This window comes from Quercus robur, chromosome 3 (assembly GCF_932294415.1).
Source record: "Quercus robur chromosome 3, dhQueRobu3.1, whole genome shotgun sequence".
Classification (NCBI taxonomy): Eukaryota; Viridiplantae; Streptophyta; class Magnoliopsida; order Fagales; family Fagaceae; genus Quercus; species Quercus robur.
Window position 1 is genome coordinate 18,237,343 of NC_065536.1, and position 18,858 is coordinate 18,256,200.

At 33.5% G+C, this 18,858-nt stretch overlaps 1 protein-coding gene across 20 annotated transcripts in view; it reads right to left on the reverse strand.

The window, feature by feature from the left end:
* The window catches only part of LOC126717348 (disease resistance protein RML1B-like), a 30,628-nt gene extending 12,820 nt beyond the window's left edge, over nucleotides 1-17,808 (reverse strand). The window contains exons 1-12 of one of the 20 annotated variants that reach the window (XM_050418991.1): nucleotides 17,055-17,808; nucleotides 15,003-16,119; nucleotides 14,542-14,802; nucleotides 13,786-14,466; nucleotides 12,727-13,686; nucleotides 11,041-11,316; nucleotides 10,690-10,839; nucleotides 10,483-10,556; nucleotides 8,406-9,100; nucleotides 7,771-7,910; nucleotides 7,525-7,643; nucleotides 4,884-5,695 (exon numbers count right to left, since the gene is read on the reverse strand). In XM_050418991.1, coding sequence (XP_050274948.1) covers nucleotides 11,176-11,316; nucleotides 12,727-13,686; nucleotides 13,786-14,466; nucleotides 14,542-14,802; nucleotides 15,003-16,119; nucleotides 17,055-17,545 — 3,651 coding nt within the window. In that variant the 5' untranslated portion in view covers nucleotides 17,546-17,808 and the 3' untranslated portion in view covers nucleotides 4,884-5,695; nucleotides 7,525-7,643; nucleotides 7,771-7,910; ... (2 more) ...; nucleotides 10,690-10,839; nucleotides 11,041-11,175. The other 19 variants (XM_050418990.1, XM_050418989.1, XM_050418988.1 and 16 more) reach the window with 19 other exon arrangements.
* Nucleotides 17,809-18,858: the final 1,050 nt, after the last annotated feature.

Genomic DNA, 18,858 nt, shown 5'->3' on the forward strand with positions numbered 1-18,858 from the left:
TTTGGCCTTGGAGGCCCGATTTGGGCTTTGATATAGAGAAAAAACTAAAGAGAAGAAGAAATCAGAAAGAAGAAAGAAATAGGTTAGAGTTTTTTTATTTTCTGGGTTTCTTTTAAGAAACTCGAGTCAGAAAGAAATAGGTTAGAGTTTTTTATTTTCTGGGTTTCTTTTAAGAAACTCGAGTCTATGAGACTCGAGATGTTAGTTTGCTAAATATTTTAGAAACATTGCTAACTAATGAATTTTTTTGAAAAATGGTGTTATTTTGCAAAAAAATCCTTTCAATCATTCTAGGTAAAAGCATTAACTTCAAATGTTTTGAAGAAATTTTATTTTAGCAAACTATTTTATTTATTTTAAAGTAGCATTTACAATACACAGTATATCTTGTCTCTTACTTTAGCATATTAACTATTAAAATAACTTAAAAAATCTCTAACTTTTTATTAGAAAATAAAATAAAATAAAACAACCCTCACCAACCCCACAAGCAACAGCCAACACAAGTACCCACTACCACCACCATCTTATTGATGGAACAAAAATTCTAGACCAAAACCTGAGCAACACACCCAAAACTAGAGCAACCCAACCCAACCCAAAAACCTAGCAACCCTAACTCACCACCAACAACCAACGTAACCACCATTGCATGCCACCCAGAATGACCAAAACTATAACCCACATCAACAACCTTCAAACCAAACCCACTAAATCCATGATCAACAAACCCAAACAACTCAAATCAATAAGAGAGAGATTAAGGTTAGAGGCGGCGATGGCGAGACAACATGCAGAGGTGATGATGGGTGATGGCGGGGATGAGCAATGGTAGCGAGAGATTGAAGGTCGGTTAGAGAGAGAGAGAGAGAGAGAAGTGAAAGCAGAGCCTAAGAGGAGGGGTGAGGAAGGGGAATTAAATAAAAAAAAAAAGTTTTTCTTTTAAGTAGAATGGTATAGTCACAAATGATTTTTTTTTTCTTTTTTTCTTTTTTGTGGCACTTGAGACATCTCCTATAGTTTGTTTTTTGGTTTTTAGTGTGCTAAATACTAAAAATTTTGAATTTAGCACATTTAATACTAGTCCTCTTATTATAGTGGATTCTTTGTCAAAGAGTATCATGTGAAACTCATGTTATAATATTTTTAGTCTAACTTAATTAGGAATCTAACCAAAAGGGATTAAGTGTAGCAAAGTTTCAGCTCTAAGGGGGCCAAATGAGAATAAAACAATAAGATATAAGCAAGAAAGATGAGCCACTGACCACGCGGCAAGATCAATAACAAACGGGTATACAAATCATTTCATACTAATATCCCTCATTCTTTTTCTTTTGTTTTTCCTCGATTGGAGGATTGGTTTTTGTGAAGACTCATTACATTTAAAAAAGGTGATAGATTCACTTTATTATCTATCTATCTATCTATATATATATATATATATATATATATAATGAATTCCCTATACCAAATAATAAGGCTTGTTTGGCTAGAGAAGTGTTAGGGCATGAGAGGTAGTGGGTTAATTAGGGAATGTGTTATGAAATGCAATGGTGTAAGAATAATCATAACAAGTAAGTGTTAAATAATCAGTGAAATCAATTTCTTCAATAAAGTAATCTTCTTCATTTATAATATCAGGAGGGATGCCAGATTTGAAGCTAACAGAGGAATTGGATATACATACATATATATATATATATATATGTATATATATATATATATGTATATATATATATATGTATGTATATATATATATATATATAGTAGGGGGTCAGTACAAATGATCTGGCCCTTAATGCAAGAATGGGCTTGGATGGAGGCCTGTTACAATTAATTTGTAGAGGTGGATAGCTATGATCAACCTTTAATCCTTTTACTAATTCCGGTTTAGTAATTTGAGGTAAAGAAAGTTAACAAGAATAACAAAATAGTTTAAATGTTAAGATGAAGAGAAAGGTGGGCTTTTTTTCCTCAGACAAGCCGAGGAATATAACTCTATTGATTTATGTTTCTCGGTTCTGTAATGATTTTTTTCCCTCTCTCTCTCTCTCTTTCTCTCTCTCTCTCTCTCTCTCTCTCTCTCTCCTTATTTACTGGTCCACTCTTTTGGGGGAGCTTCCTTCCTTTATATAGTTGTTGGGGTGGCATCCTAGCCTTTCACTTGGACCGCTATAGATCCTTGTTGGGATTCTTGTCCCATCAATGCCTTGCTGGTGGAGATAGAGTAGGTTGCAAGTTGTAAAAACACTGTTCAGGGGTCATTTTGCCATTAAATGTGGCAAGTTGAATTGGTAGACATGATAAAACGGGAGGGTCGGGTCGGGTCAATCGGGTTGCAAATCAAACAGGTTGCGGGTCAAAAACGGGTCATTTTAAGTGGGTTAAAAATGGGTTCGAGTCAATCAGGTTGCAGGTCGGGTCGGGTCGAGTCGAGTTGTATTTTTCACGTGAATTTTTTTTTTTTTTTTTTTTTTTTTTTTTATATATAAAGAAAACAACATGTTATTGTCAATTGGAAAGTCATGCAACAAATTACTTAATGCAAAGTACATTACTTTAAATTCACTACTTATATCAAGAATGAACTCAGTTAAACTTATTAATACTTATTCAATAATTGTAAAATTATACAAATCCTAACAGTGCAATCTAAAACAAAATAATATAAAGATAAGTAAAACAAATGCACAAGTTTTATTTCTACATAATATCAACATCCCAAAATATAAAAACAAAATTACAAATGACTTATTGGATAGCTCATTTGACAAAGAATAAAAACAAATTAGAAATTTACAATCTTGAAAATTAATTTTATAATCTATTATTAATTGTGGTTAGCACTCTATTTCAATTTGAGATATACATTAAAATTTGATTGTTTACTTATTTATACATGGTCTCTTTTATGAATATCATATCATTGTTAAGCAACGCACACTCTAGGTAATATTATAATTTATTTTGAAAGCAATTTATTTTGGACATAAATTGTTAAAAAATAGGTCTAAGCATTCATAATTTATGCTAATTTGATACTTTGGCTTTACTATTTTCACACTTGTGATCTCACATATGTCTACAATTATAAATCTATGTTTTTAACTCTACTGTTACAAGATTATCTTGGCATGTACTTTACTATTTGATATCTAAAAATCTTTACTCATTACAAAATGCTCAACCATTCATTTTTCAATTAATTTGCATGCAGTTATGTAAATGTCTCAATTGTTTCCTTAAACCTCACAACAAACAATTAAACCAATATTGTCTTAATTTTATTATTTTTTTTACCCAAAAAAAAAGTTTTAAAAAATGGTTCGGGTTCGGGTTCGGGTCGAGTCATGGGTCGGGTCAGGTTTACTCGAAAAAAAACACAAGTTGGGTCATGGGTCAACCAATTTTTGCTTCGGGTCAAAAAATCAGGTTCGAGTCAGGTATTTTGCGAGTCTGGTCAGAAAATTTTAACCCTTTTTGCCATGTCTATGAGTTGGTACAGTGCATTTAATGTGAAGGTGATGGGTGCTTTATCAAGAAGCTTCCTTCTTCCCCTGCCTGCACGTTTCTACTCTTTTCCTTAGCCCTCTATCATGTTAGTTTTAGGTTAGGACCCTGGTTTCCCTGGGGAAGCTCTCTCCTCGGGCTGAACACTTTACTTGGTTTTCGGCATTTGGTTGCCTCGCCTAGGTTGGACCCAATCCGATGAAGAATGAGGCCCAATTGTATCTTCAGGATGTCTTAAAGCCTCGTACCTTTGCTCCTCAGGTTCCTTCCTCCCACATATATCTATACTACTATTTAAAAAGCTTCTCCTGTTTGGGATCCTCATTTTTTGGTTAAAAAATGCTCTACACCCCTATGTTTAAGTAGAGATAAAATTAAAGGAAAATCCAGTAAAAATACAACTTTAACCCCCATTAAAACATTGCCTAAAAAATAGGGCCACTGTCTTATTGATTTTCAAATTGCTTTATTCACTTATAAATTAGATTCTCAAAATAAAAATTATATATATAAAATAAAAACATAGGCTTTTTTTTTTTGTTATTACTTAAAATAATATTTGTTTAGTGTTTTACCTCATAATTTTTTTCAAAAAAAAGAAATCATTATTATTTCTTTTTAATATATATACTTTTTTCATTTTTGTGTCACAAATAAATAGTCGAATACGGATTTAGTGCTTAAAAGTCATTATTCCAACCTCTTTTTTCGTTGTGCTTGTGTGTGCATTGTGTTTAGTATGTGCAGTGATCACCCCAAAGAGGAGAAAGACAACAATCGAAGTTCACCGCCAAGGCTATCTTACTCCGGGCTTGCGACAAACAGGTTTGACGCGACAAATTTGATAGTGAAGGGAGCTTTTGGGTCTGTTTATAGCGCTGTTTTCAGTACTGGTGAAAATGGAATCCACACCACAGTGCTCTAGAATTATTTTTCAGTGATTTATCTAAGAAATCAATGAAAAACCGACGTCTTTCCTATTCAATCTGATTCAAATTAGCTTCCCTAAACGCTAATTTGGTTCTTGACTAAGCAGCCGTGAAACTCAAAGCGTATGCATACATCCAAGTACAACACATGGAACAGTCAATAATTTTACTGCTGCATTTCCATGTATCATAATCAAAGACCCCAAGGTAGATTCAAATCCCAAAGGCAGTCGTACAATTTTGTAAATGGGAGTGTTGGCATTTTCAGATGTTGAAATTTCACTATAGTATCTCAAAACTAGGAAGGAAAACCAAAAAACTATCTGGATACAGACAAATGCTGCCTACATGAGAACTTTTTGGCTCAGCTCAGTAATGTAGAAGAAGGATAAAGAAGTTAAAAGAGAAAAAAGAGATAAGAGGAAATTGAAGTAATTTGCACTATTTGATAGAATGACGTTCATAGAGATATTTATAAATCTATGCCAATTATGCACAAGAAGAGGAACTTTAATATGTTACAGCACATGCACAACTAGCTTTAATGTTAACAACATATAACACTTCCAACCGGTAACTTCAATAACAGAAATATGACTATTCTATTGGTGAGCTTAGGTCAGTTTTGGCGAGCCAGTGGCAGGAATGCAAACACAGCATCCAAAAAAGCGGTTAAATATTGATCCATTCTCACACCTCACAAATAAAGAAAATAGTATATTTTTTGAAAATAGAGAAAACACTTCAACAAAATTTCAACCATAATCCATTGCCATATAATTATTTTGGTGCCAGTTAAGTACAACAGGCACCTGCAAAAGGATTCATAGTTGTCTTTGAAGCACTTGAGGACACCCCTGTTATTGTACTTTTGGCTGGTGCTATACTCTCTTGGCCTTTTGTATCAAACAGCATGGTTGGAAAGATGGGTAGTATCATGGTGGGAGTATTACTGTTGCTGCCATTCTGGTTGTTGCAGTTTCTGCTGTCTTTAACTTCAAGAAATCCAAGCAATATGAAAAGCCCTCCTCAAAGAGTAGACATCATGGTGGATATGGTGAGCTACTGTCGGCACCAACATATTTCAACGCAGCTGTAGGTATTGTTGCTGCAGTAGTCACAATTGTGGTGGTGGCATTTTTAGGTCTGTCTCTGGCTGTTACTCTACTTTGCTTATTCTATGAAATGCAAGATGGATGATCATGCCTTGCCTCAGGATCTCTTTGCTTGTGAGACACTGGGTCAGACATAACAATCTGCACTAACAAAACAGGCACCCTTACATTAAATGAGATGAAGGTAACATAATTTTTTCCATAAAGAAGCAATGAGAGAAGATAATTCCACATAATAATATCAAATGTTCTTGATATAATGCAAAAAGCAGTTGGTTTAAACACAACCAGTTACTTCAAACCTACTATTTAGAACATTGATTTTGAATCGTATGTAAAGATTTATGGGAGCCCTATCAAGAAAGGAATACTTTGTTGGGCTGCTTTTGAATATGAATATCAATGAAATCTAAAATCCATGTTGAAGCCTTTAATTTAGAGAAAAAGAGAAATGGAACTTTGATGAAAAGGAAAAGTGAGAACGCCGTTCACACCTGCAAAAAGGGTTGTGAGACTAAGGGATATAAATTCAGGGGACTGCTTCTGGCTGGTAAACCATATCAATGAAAAACTAAGAAGCAACTACAAAGTAATTATTAGTTTTATTCCTACTGAAGTTAAAAGGAAAGTCAAATCTTCATTGAATTTTCCTAGGAATACAATTGGAGTAAAAGACAAACAAGATTGAGGGTAAAATTCATACATTCAAGTGGACAAGAAGTTATAAACATCATAAGTTTGAGAAGTGCAATAAAGAACTCATATTTAGTAGATCAAACAACTTGGTCCAACTTGACTAACCATAATATCAGTCTATGTTTGATCTTATTTATATATTCTCATATTTAACAAATCACTAATGTATAAAGCCTTAAATCATACTAAATAAAATTACAATGAAGCATATGCAAACTAAACTCAAAGCAAAGTGACCTGATCAACCCCGTATTGAAACCAAATTATAATAGCAACAATTACCAAAAGGTTAGGAAATTGAAACACACACACACGTTTAAACATGCACAAGTTACAAGAAATACATTTTTTTACTGCATAAGAAATTTTTTGCCTTCTTTTCATCAGTTGGATACTTGATAAAGAATGATGATTAATTAGACTGTAAATTTAATTTTCTTCAATAAGAAGAAATTTTCAGAATGCTTAGTTCCCAAGGTATTGCAACAATGCTCAGGTCTCATCACATTTAGGTAGAATAGTAACTATGGCAAGAGAGCAACAATTCCAAAAAAAGAAGATGAAGATATAAGTCTCATAAGTAGGATTAAAAGAAAAGATAATAATAATTGCAATTTCTAGTGTCCCCTCTTGAGCACCTCAACTGATGTTGCAGGGGCAGTACAAATTAAACAGACCATGATGAAAGGCAAAGCAAAGGAAGGCTAGGGTGGCTGTTGCCTCCCATTGGATTGGAATATCTTATATTTATTATTACATACATCGGTAATTCTTTGTATTGTACGTCCCAATTCTTCTAATATAATAAAATGGTTCCCTAGAGTTTTTGCAGATATCACAACCACCTAATCCCATCAAAAGCTAGAGGTTGTGATGGGATTAAGGTGACAATGGTACACCAGAAAAAATTATTGATCTTTATTAAGAAAATATTTAATTTCTTTGTAATTTTATTTTTAGACATACCTTATCCTAAATACAAATATATTTTCCTTCAAAGAAGCTATTGTCACCCTAAAAAAAGACCATAGGTTATGTTATTGAAAAAAAAAATGTGTGCATTATAGAGAGGCAATATACATAAAAAAATTGACCTAGATACAATGGCTAAGCAAGAAGAGAGTAATTTAAGAATGTATCATCAAATTGTTTTAAAACATATTCCTATGTAGAAATAAAGAAGTTGATTAATTTGGTGACAAGGTGATTATGAGAATCTGTAAACCAAGCATGCTAATTTATAAGTTATTGCTTTTAATTTTGGGTGCCCTTACCCCCACTAAGCTTTACGTGCCCTGTCCAGGCAGTAGAATCTTGCAACCAGGCCACTTACAAGCTAACTTGTGGACAATCACCTTTGACAAGGCTTGTTTCAAGTGACTGTTTTATTAACCTACATATCAAAGTAAGTTTTAGTTTGATTTGAAAGAAGGTTAGTCATACTTTGATAGAGTTTTCTTTAGTTGAATTTAAGAATATCCCAAGCAGAGTAACATACAAAGTAATAGTTATGAACATACCTTAATGGCCTAAGACAATACTGCGGGGGCAATTAGGTACTTGTATTGAAATTGAAGCTCGGCTTTGCCCTTCCACTCAAATGTTAAGAGCATTTATCTACTCTACAAACAAGTTTGCATGTTTCCAAAGCATAAAGCTCCTTCATACAAATAAAAACATTAGGATAAAATGTTAATAGTTTACCTATTTAGCCAGTGTCCTCATTAAAATGTTTGTCTTTTAAGTTCTCTAATTTTGGGTTATTCAAAGCACATAATCAAATTATCGAAACCCACTTCTTAGATTCTTGAAATATAGTTCTTCTTCTTGGTCATTTAATGTATTTCAAATCACATAGGCATTTTCTACGTGACCATGTTTATTAGATAATGTGCAACAGCCCTTTAGCACATGTAAAAAGTGTCTGTTTCTACAATTGCAATATAAAAACGTCCTAAAAATAAAATCTATTACACACTGATGGATTTCACTACAAGAAAATCAAAGCATTTAAAATTATGTGTACTTCCCTTGTACTCATTGTAATTCATAAGGATGATAACACAGTTGCCATATAGGGAAAGAAGGTTGTAAATGACAAACAGTCAAACATAGCTGAACAGAAAGTATAAGACAAAAATTGACTCACAACTACCTTTCCAAAACATTGTCATGCATCCTGGATGGTGACTTTACTTTTCTGCTGATGGTTCTAAGGTGGAGAAGGTCTGTATGAAACAACATTAAAATGTTCATTCAATTTCATCTAACTACGAATGTTGCTGCACCCTTGCATTGACTTTCTTGCAGCAGCTTTTTTTTTGGTCAGGTAAAGTCCCACTAACTGCTGCCATTATGGGTGAACCTGTTAAAGTATACACTGGGAGCTTTAGCCTTGGCCACTCAGCTATCCAACAATGACAGCACGGTAAAGTCATCTGTGGGTTGATCAAAGCCATTTGTAACCAGAGTCATAGCATTCTTACTTATGATACAATCTAGGGCAAGATCTATCTCTGGTGTGGATGAGAAAGTGAAGAAAACACTCGTTTTTAAAACTTTTCATTTGTCAAGTCTTCAATGAATTTAATGCTAGGCAACTGGAGAACACATTGAAGGAGTTATTCAAGAACAAGCTGTTTCTAATAATTATAAGGTTTACCATAGTCCATCAAGTGTTGATGTGGAGTTTCTGAAACGGTTTGCCAATATTGAGAGGCTGAATTGGGGGGCAATGGGGTGCTTGCATTTGGACTTGCATCTTCCTGTCAACCGATTGGTTGGCTCTTCAAGTGAATTCCAGTTTCTGGAGACCAGTTGGATAAGAAAAGATTCTCTGCTACTGAATGACTAACCAATAAAAGTATGTTCAGTCAATAATTCCAATCATTTGTAATTCATGACTTTTAGTTATAGGTGAAGTGAAGATGAAAATGTAGTGCTAAGGGATATCAATTCAAGAGAAAGCTTCCAGTTAGTCTCTAACATAAGATATGTTCAAGTACGCATGGAGTAATAACTGTTATTTTTTGACAAGAATATCATAAAACTCATATTTCAGTGGAAAAGACAACTTCTTCCAAACTTGGCCTACTGGATTATCAATCAATGTTTAATCTTATTTATATTTTGTCAGATTTAACAAAACAGCAATACAGAAGGCCTTAAATCATACCAGCTAAAATTACAGTGAAGCATATGCAAGTCAATCTCAGCCAAGAGGAACCTCATGACTACTCCCATATTGAAATCAAATTATATTGCTAGCATGCTATCATGTGAACTTAGGGGCAAAAAATTGTATTTGAACCTAAGTTCTTTCAAAAGGAGCAACACCAAGAGATGCTGGACACATGAAACGATATTCTAGACCTTAGCTCGTGATGAATTTTCAGAACTGGTCTTAAGAGCTATAAATTGATAGACCAAAGTCCAAATAGACATATTTTGCCAAAAGTAATTCACACCTCAGACAAATATGGGGTAATAAGCAATAAACGTATTCATGTCCACCATGATGTATTTTAAAAGTCTTTCTTTTTTAAAATAATAAATTTTGCAGAAATAATACCTCCATATTCACATAAAAATAAAATTAAAACCAAGACCTCAATTTCCACCATGTAAGGTAGGAGGTACAATTTGGTCAAAAGATCATACCTTACTTATTAACCATAAAAGTAAGGCTCAAAACATCCAATAATCCTAATTCAGCTACAACCTACAAGTAACCTTTAAGTATGATCCACTAGATATTGATCTTCGTCAGTTTAAAAAAATCATATGCCACTTGAGAAATAAAAATACTTTCATATCATGTTGAACAAATTCAGTAAGCTAAGAAAACGAAAAATATTTGTTTAGTATATTAACAGCACATACTTGTCCAATGACATTCAAAAAAAATTTCTTAAAAACTTTATAAGTTTTTTTCAATTAAAAAGAGCTGAATTTAGCTGCATATTAAACGAAATAATTTCTTTGTATGGTTTATTAGATGCCAATATATTAATCATACATTCACCTTTATAACTTAACCATTTTTTTTTTTCTAAAACAACTTAAAAGCATGACTATTTCTTTCATTAATTCTGATTTTTCCTTACATTAATGTCCTTTCAAATTGGATTGGTACCCATCATGTGAATAAGACAGTTAATTTGAGAGAGAAGTGATGCAAGAATGAAAAGATACATATGAAACAAGAAAATGTTTCAATGTTATAAGGGTACCTTGACATATTCTTAGAAGTTAAATCAAGAGGTTCTCATTTCTTTGAAAGTAGATATGTATTGAAGTCAGCATCCTACATGCAGCATAAGAGGTCAAGGCCATCTTGGCCGTTTTTTGAAAGTTTACAGGCAAAATCAGACTAGAGTGATTCGACCCCAGACCCCATCTTATAAGGCTGTGGGCTACACAATTAGTGAACCCCATACATAAAGCTGAAATTTCCTTCATTATGTTCTTCCATTCCCAACCGGGCTTGCAATGAAGTTGATGAAGCTAGCTGTGTCACTTTCTGTTGGCTCAGAATATGATGACAAAATTCAAGCAGAGCAACCCAAAGAGAAATGGTCAACAACAAGCTAACAAGACAAAAATTATCACTAGATCAGATTCATCCAACTACACTAAGGAAGAGAGATAGCAATCCAATTGTGTGATGTTTACTGAATTTTACCATTATATATATACGTAAACACTAAAACTCGTCTCTAAAAAAGTAAGAGAGTGAGGTCATTCATTCAGAACATAATAACATTTTGTCAAATATTTGGAGTGCATACCTTTATACTCTCTATCATAACTTGCTCAAGTCTGTCCTGTTTGGCCAATGGCATTGCCCATCTTGCCGTTGATGTTTATGCCACGTCTGATTGCTCTGCCATTCCCACGTTCATCTTTGAGAATTGCAGCCAAGCCTACATTCTTTGGTCATATGACCCATCAAAATTAAGCTTTACCCATCGGTCAGGTGGCTTGAACCAAGCCCTTCCCCTGTTTTGCCCTTCAAGTGATCTCACGTAAGAGTCATACTGATTGTTAAGACGGTGCACTAGCTGGTTTATGCTGTCTTTAGCGTTTGAAAACAGAGCATCCTCCCGTGCATCCAAAAGAATATTCATAGCCAATACTGCATACAGTGTGAATTCATCTTTGTTCACTCTTTCTGCTAGTAATTCATTTGGGGGATCAATTATATGTTCAACGAATTCCCTTATAGATTGAGCTTGGATCATTTCTACTCTAAAACCCCATCTACTAGCATACCACAATCCTTTGGCATAGGGACAACATTGAAATAGATGTAAAACTGAATCTTCTGCTATTTCACAAAGAGGGCAGTAATAGGCATCTTGAGCTTTGGAGCATCCACCCAGCTTTTGCACATCAAATGAATAATTTCTTTGTACATTCACCTATTGGATCGAATGACTATTTCTTAAAAACAACTAGAAAACATTTGAGAGAGAGAGAAGTAATAAAAACTAAAACTAAGGAAGGAGACATGCCTTGAAATTAAAAAAAGAATATATATATAAATATATATATATATATATATAGAATCAGTTTCAATGTAATAATGGTACCTTGGCATATTTCTTAGAAGTTCAATCAAGAGATTCTCATTTCTTAGAAAGTAGATATGGATTGAAGTTAGCATCCGAGATCAAGGCCATCTTTGTCGTTGTCAGAAAGTTTACAGGCAAAATCAGACTAGAGTGATTCGACCCCAGGCGCTCATCTTATGAGGATGTGGGCTACATAATTATTGAACCCCATCCATAAATGAGGAAGAAGCCAAAGCTAAAATTTCCTTCATTACGCTCTTCCATTACCAGCCTAGCTTGCTATATCTCCTTCTATTGGCTCATAAAATGATGAAAAAATTCAAACAGAGCAACCCAAAGAGAAATCCTCGACAACAAGCTAACAAGATAAAAATTATCACTAGATCAGATTCATCCAACTACACTAAGGAAGAGAGATAGCAATCCAATTGTGTGATGTAAATGTTTACTGAATTTTACCATTATATATATACAAGTAAATACTGAAACTGTCTCTCGAAAAGTAAGTGCATGAGGTCATTCATTCAGAACATAGTAACATTTTGTCAAATACTTGGAGTGCGTACCTTTATACTTTATATCACAACTTGCTCAAGTCTGTCCTGTTTGGCTAATGGCATTGCCCATCTTGCCGTTGATGTTTATGCCACGTCTGATTGCTCTGCCATTCCCATGTTCATCTTTGAGAATCGCAGCCAAGCCAACATTCTTTTGGTCATATGACTCATCAAAATTAAGCTTTACCCATTGGTCAGGTGGCTTGATCCAAGCACTTCCCCTGTTTTGCTCTTCAAGTGATCTCACGTAAGAGTCATACTGATTGTTAAGACGATGCACTAGCCAATGTATGTTTATGCTGTCTATAGAGCTTGAAAACAAGGCATCCTCCAGCCAATGTATGTTTATGCTGTCTATAGAGCTTGAAAACAAGGCATCCTCCCGTGCATCCAAAAGAATATTCATAGCCAATACTGCATACAGTGTGAATTCATCTTTGTTCACTCTTTCTGCAAGTAATTCCTTTGGGGGTTCAATTATATGTTCAACGAATTCCCTTATAGATTGAGCTTGGATCATTTCTACTCTAAAACCCCATCTACCACCATACCACAATCCTTTCGCATAGGGACAACACTGAAATAGATGTAAAACTGAATCTTCTGCTATTTCACAAAGAGGGCATCCATCCAGCTTCTGCTTAAAGGGGAGGACATCTGCAGCCACTCTGGATAAAAAAATCTTTAATCTTTCATCAAAACTCACTTTTATTCTTTCATGCATTCTTATGCAGGCCACCATATCTGATGCGGAGTTCTGAGGAGAACATGTGCATGCTACATGGACCCCACACTTTTCTACGGTAATTTCGGCTATTTCTGGATTATTATTTGAAAATTCAAATTGAAGCTTAACGTCAGTCCGCCCATTTAGAATTATGCCTTTCAATGAACTATCCCTTATATAGAATACCCATAGATAAGAATAAGATGATGATGATGGTGGTGGAGTTGGAAAAAATCCAATAGTACGTGAGCGCAATCCTTTATAACCATCAACGAAAATGTTGATAGCATAGTCACATGATATAAGATACTTATACCTATCCTTCGATTGCACTTGTATAACAACACAGAAAGCAAATGATGGAAGAAGTTTCCGACTGACCGAGAATGATATGGAACTTCCACCAATTTGATGATTGAACCATTTTGGAATCTTACTTCCTTGAATTAACACGCTTCCATCAATTTTAAATGAAAACCCCTTTTTATGAGCAAATTCAGTTTCAGATGCATAGTCCCGGTGCGATGATCCCCTTGGACATACAATATTCCGTGGAAGCCCTACCTTTTCTGCAAACTGCATGCATTTAGCAAATTAAAGAAACCACAGTTTAGCAAATCTAGTAATATATATTTGGGAAAGTTAACCAAAATTGAATCTTTGAGAGAGATGAACCTGACTTAATAATCTTCTGCTTGATTGTGAATCCAAAGATTTGCATCCTGTTACTTCTACTTTACCCGTACATGATGGAAGTTTTGGAATTTCCTGAAGATTACAGCAGTTGTAAATATAAAGACTCTTTAATTGAGGAAATCTACTAGAGATGTCCGGGAGGGTAGTAATGTTGCTGAGCGTAACAAATAAATGTTCCAATTTGGGGAAGCAATCAGGAATATCCAGGTTCTTTGGAAAATTTTCAAAATTAAACATACATAGGAGAGTAAGATTTGGTAATGCAGACAAGCAACTTGGAAGAAAATTAAGGTTTTTAAAATAGATGGCTAACGAACGAAGGCTAGTGAGATTTCCAATTGACGAAGGCAGAGCTAATGTTTCCGTACTTCGCCCAATATTGGGGAACTTCCCAAGACTTTCACAGCCTTCAAGTAAAAAAGATTGAAGAGATTTCAACTTGAGAATTCTTGGAATAATTTTAAGATTTTTGCATCCTCTGAGACTCCAATATTCAAGCACTTCGAGAAGTCCAATAGACTGATGAATCTCAACTAAATTTTCACATCTTTCAAGTTCCAGCCTCTTTATGTTTGGGGCAATCACGGATAAATCAGGTAATTTGGTAACGTTTTTACAGTCAGTTAAATCTATATGTTTCAAAGCTGCGAGCCGGCATCTCTGTAGAAGATGGAAAAAAAAAATCAATAAATATAGCTTATAAATATAATAATTTATAAATGATAATGGTCATACCTCAAAATGCCCATCCAATTTAATGTGGCTTCCTGGCACTTTAAGTGCAACAAGTTTTTGAAGATTAACGGTGGCTGGCAAGGAAGGTAAAGGAAATCCATTCCAATCAATTAATCTTAACTCATTTGGAAGATACATAACATCTTCACAAATTAAATTACGAACAGTCAAGTATTTGAGTTTTTTCATCCTTCCAAAATCTATTTGCATGTTTCTTGGTTGTGGTAAGCACAATGTTATGCCTTCAACTTCTTCTAATCCCTAAATGGACAAAGAATTACAATAATTACATTATACAACAAAATTTACAATTATTAAGTTGTAAATAAAATAAATGTGGATAAACCAATATTTTCTTCAGCATTAAACGAAAAAAGAAAAAAAAAATGAGAAAAATATTCACTACAAAAGTACATATGCTTGGTGAGAAAAAAGAAAAGATAAATCAAAATAATTTATACCGTATTTGGTAGTTCGGAAGCATCATCATAACACAATAACCTTTTGTGTTTCTTTGATACTTCTGATTCTTGTTTGATAATTTCCAAACCCATTTGTTGCATCAAGTCATGCATCGATAATTTGCCATATTTATCAACAAATATGAGATCCTTATCTTTAAGTTTTTCAATATCAGAATATGGGTCATAAGAAATGCAACTGTTTAGTATATGCTCGACAACATCCTTGTGTAATCCCTTGAGAAAACATGCAATATCAAGGAAAATATGCTGCTGAGTTTGGTCCAGTCCATCGTAGCTTATTTTGAGTACTTCTAGAATATTTGGATGAAGAGATCTTTCGTACTTCTCTAATTCACTTTTCCAATAGTGTATATCATTTCTTGGATACAAATGAGAGCCTATTATTTTCAAAGCTAATGGAAGACCTTTAGTGTAGCTTAAAAATTGGTCTACGAGTTCTGAATAACCTTTCTTAGGCTTGTTTTCTTTGAATGCATGTTGACAAAAGAGCTCACGAGATTCATGTTTATCTAATTCCTTGAGCCTGTAGTTATAGTAGGTTAAATGATAATCTTCTTGAAGAGTAGATAGTAATTTTTCATCTCTTGTTGTGATAATAATTCTACTTCCAGAAGCAAAACAATTGCATTCACCAAGCAAATCTGTTACTTGGATTAATTTGTCCACATCATCAAGAATTATAAGAATTCTTTTGTGCTGAGGCATTTCCATTCTCATATTGATTCTTTTAATTGCACCAAGCTCCTTCAAAGTTCCACCTCCTAATATCTCAAAATAAAGTGCCTCTCTTAATCGGCGTTTGCCACCATTTGTTCTTGAGTTTTCTTTAACATTCTCTAGAAAGCTGCTTCCTTCAAAACGATATGCAATTAAATCATAAATAGCTTTGGCAATTGTTGTCTTACCTATTCCAGGAAGGCCATGAATCACTACCATACACACATCATTTGAATCAATATCTAAAAGACAATTTATATCCTCCACACGAGAATCTATTCCAACAGGGTATTTAACATCAGATATTTTCGTATAATTTAATTTAACTCTTGAGATCACTTCAAAAACTTCTTTGATAAGAGTAAATTGAGGGTGGCTGCCAATTGCAAAGCATTAAAAACTTGTTAGAAAATAGAATATAAAGATGAACTAAAATTCAAAATGTTTAGCATGTGTACTATGACTTAAATATTGTTAATACAAGTTAATGGCAAGTAACTCATAGATCTAAGAACTATTAGTATGAACCATTTTTTCCTCAGCTAGAAAATCAAATTTTGGCTTTTAGCATGAAGACTTGTGAAAAACTAGTTAGGTAAGGAAACAAGCTTCTTGAATATCCACTTCTAATTGACAGACACTAGCTTGAATGCATTCGTTAAGATATTTTAGGGATTGAAGTTTGGTAAACATTACATGGGTGTGCAGTGAATTTATAATGGGTCCCAAGACTCTCCATTACATTAAAGAAAAAAAAAATTCTAAAATTGTAGAATTACAACTGATTTTCTTTTTTAAAGGGGAAAAAATAGTTTTTCATTCTTTCACCAATTCCAAGAGGGCCACAAAATATTAAACCATAGAAATCTAACTCAATTGAAACAGTAAATTGTTTGACAAAAACAAATGTTATGAGTACTGAATAATTATTGATAAGTTAACAAAACTTAAATACAAAAACTTAATAAGCAATTTTGCATCTTAAAAAAACAATTTTAAACAATATATATAAATATATATATATATATATATATATTTATATATAGAAAGATGAATAAATAAAATTTAATTGATATTGAAATATTAAAAAAAAAAAAAACCCCTAACAACCTCAAATTATATAGAGTTGCTTGAAGTGGGATTGACAAGATAATCAGTTATATGTGCTTACCTTTCTATCTAGCCTAACTAGCACATTATTAAAAGATATGAACTTTCAAATTTTCAAAAAATAAGGCAAAAAATAAGACTAGAGAGTTGTTTAACGTTAAAAGTTTTGGGTGATAACAAAAATAGTGATAGAATGCATACTCTTTTGTGCAATGCCATCCACCTATATTACCGGCTTCATGTAGAGCTATCCTCCATTTTTGCACTTCCATTTTATCCTTGCACTCTGTTTCATGTTTTGTCAAAGCTTCTCCAAACTTTCCCTTTTGGTTACGTACTTCTGATGGATCCACCATATAAAAAATTGGTAGCACAATTTGGCCTTTCTTTACACACTCAAGAATTTTGACAAGTTCTTTCAAACACCAAGTGGAAAATGCGTAGTTTTCAGAGAACACAATGATTGAAATTCTTGAACTTTCAATGGCTTCGAAAAGTTTGTCTAAAATTTTTTTACTCCTTAAGTCCTCGTCATCAAGGAAGATGTTGATACCATGATGATTCAAAATGCCTCTCAAAATATTCGTAAAATTATTGCGGGTATCCTTACCTCCAAAACTCACAAATACATCATATCTACACTGGTGGGTGAAATAGGAAGAAGAGTCTCCTTTGTTGATTGGAAAAGCCATGGTGATTTGGATAGACAGTAGAATAGATTCAAAAGGAAGAGGAGAGTTTAAGTGATGAAATTGGAATTGTAAGAGTTTAAGTGAGAATTTTCTGAATGGATTTTAGAGAGAGAGAGAGAGAGAGAGAGAGAGAGAGAGAGAGAGTATATGGGAATGGCAAAGTAAAGGAATTGAATGTTAGTTGAGTTCCTGTGATTGTGCGGTCATAAGACTATGTTAGTCTATTATGAAAATACTAGTGGTGAGAGTTGGTGGCCCAAACGCGGAGAAGACTTGTTATTAAATGTGAAAATGCTAATTGGAAAATTGCTTACCATTCATTTTCAAACTTGGGACCTAGTAGAAAAGTGGAGAGAAATTTCTTGGGTACGCGCTTATTTTTGGAGTGTAGTGTGTTACCATTCATGCATTCTGAATTCATATTCAAAGTTAAAAGAAAGGGAGACACAATTTCTTTCTTTCTCTCTTTTCTCTGTCACCCTTTTCTTTGAAATTTCCTTTTTCTTCTTTTCTCTCCCTCCATCACTATCATCTCTCTATCCCTTTTTCTTTTTTGATCTCTTCTTTTATCTATATATGTGTTTTAATATTTTCTTTCTTTCTCTGTTTCTTCTAGGATCTCACTCGTTCTCACGCGTTTAATATTTATCTCTACTATATTAAACGCGAAAAGTAGACAAAAAAGAATAAAGAAGCATTAAATTTGTGTATTTAAATTAATCAATATATGTATATTGAATTTAATTCGAAAAATATTAAAAATATTTCAAATTTTATTATATAACTTTCATAAATTGAAGTTGTAATAAGTGTTATAAATAAATTTCAAGAACATAATAAACAAATATATGAATTTTTTTTGGTGACATATCAAATTAGAAAAATTGTAAAATAAATTTTGTAATGTCTTTCGTTTAATTCTATTTTAAAAATAACACTATCTGCGTTTTATCATATATGTGAATATAATTAAAAAAAAAAAGGGTAAGTTTCGACTAAAAAACAATCAACCCACTACCAACTACTCCCATACATTATCTCATCCTCATTTATTTATTTATTTATTTTCCGCCTAATTGTTACAATACACAATAAATTGGAAGCTGTAGCAGAAGACACAGCAACAATAAGCTTTTTGACTCTTGACTATATTTGTGGTTATGCTTTTTCTTTATTAATTATTTTTTTCAAATTTCAGAATCATAGCATCACAAAGATATCCAGCTGTCCCACTCAAACATATATAGAATGATTCTCCAGTTGTCCCACTGCGTGAACATTGACTCGTCACCTCCGTGAAGTGGGCTAGGTGA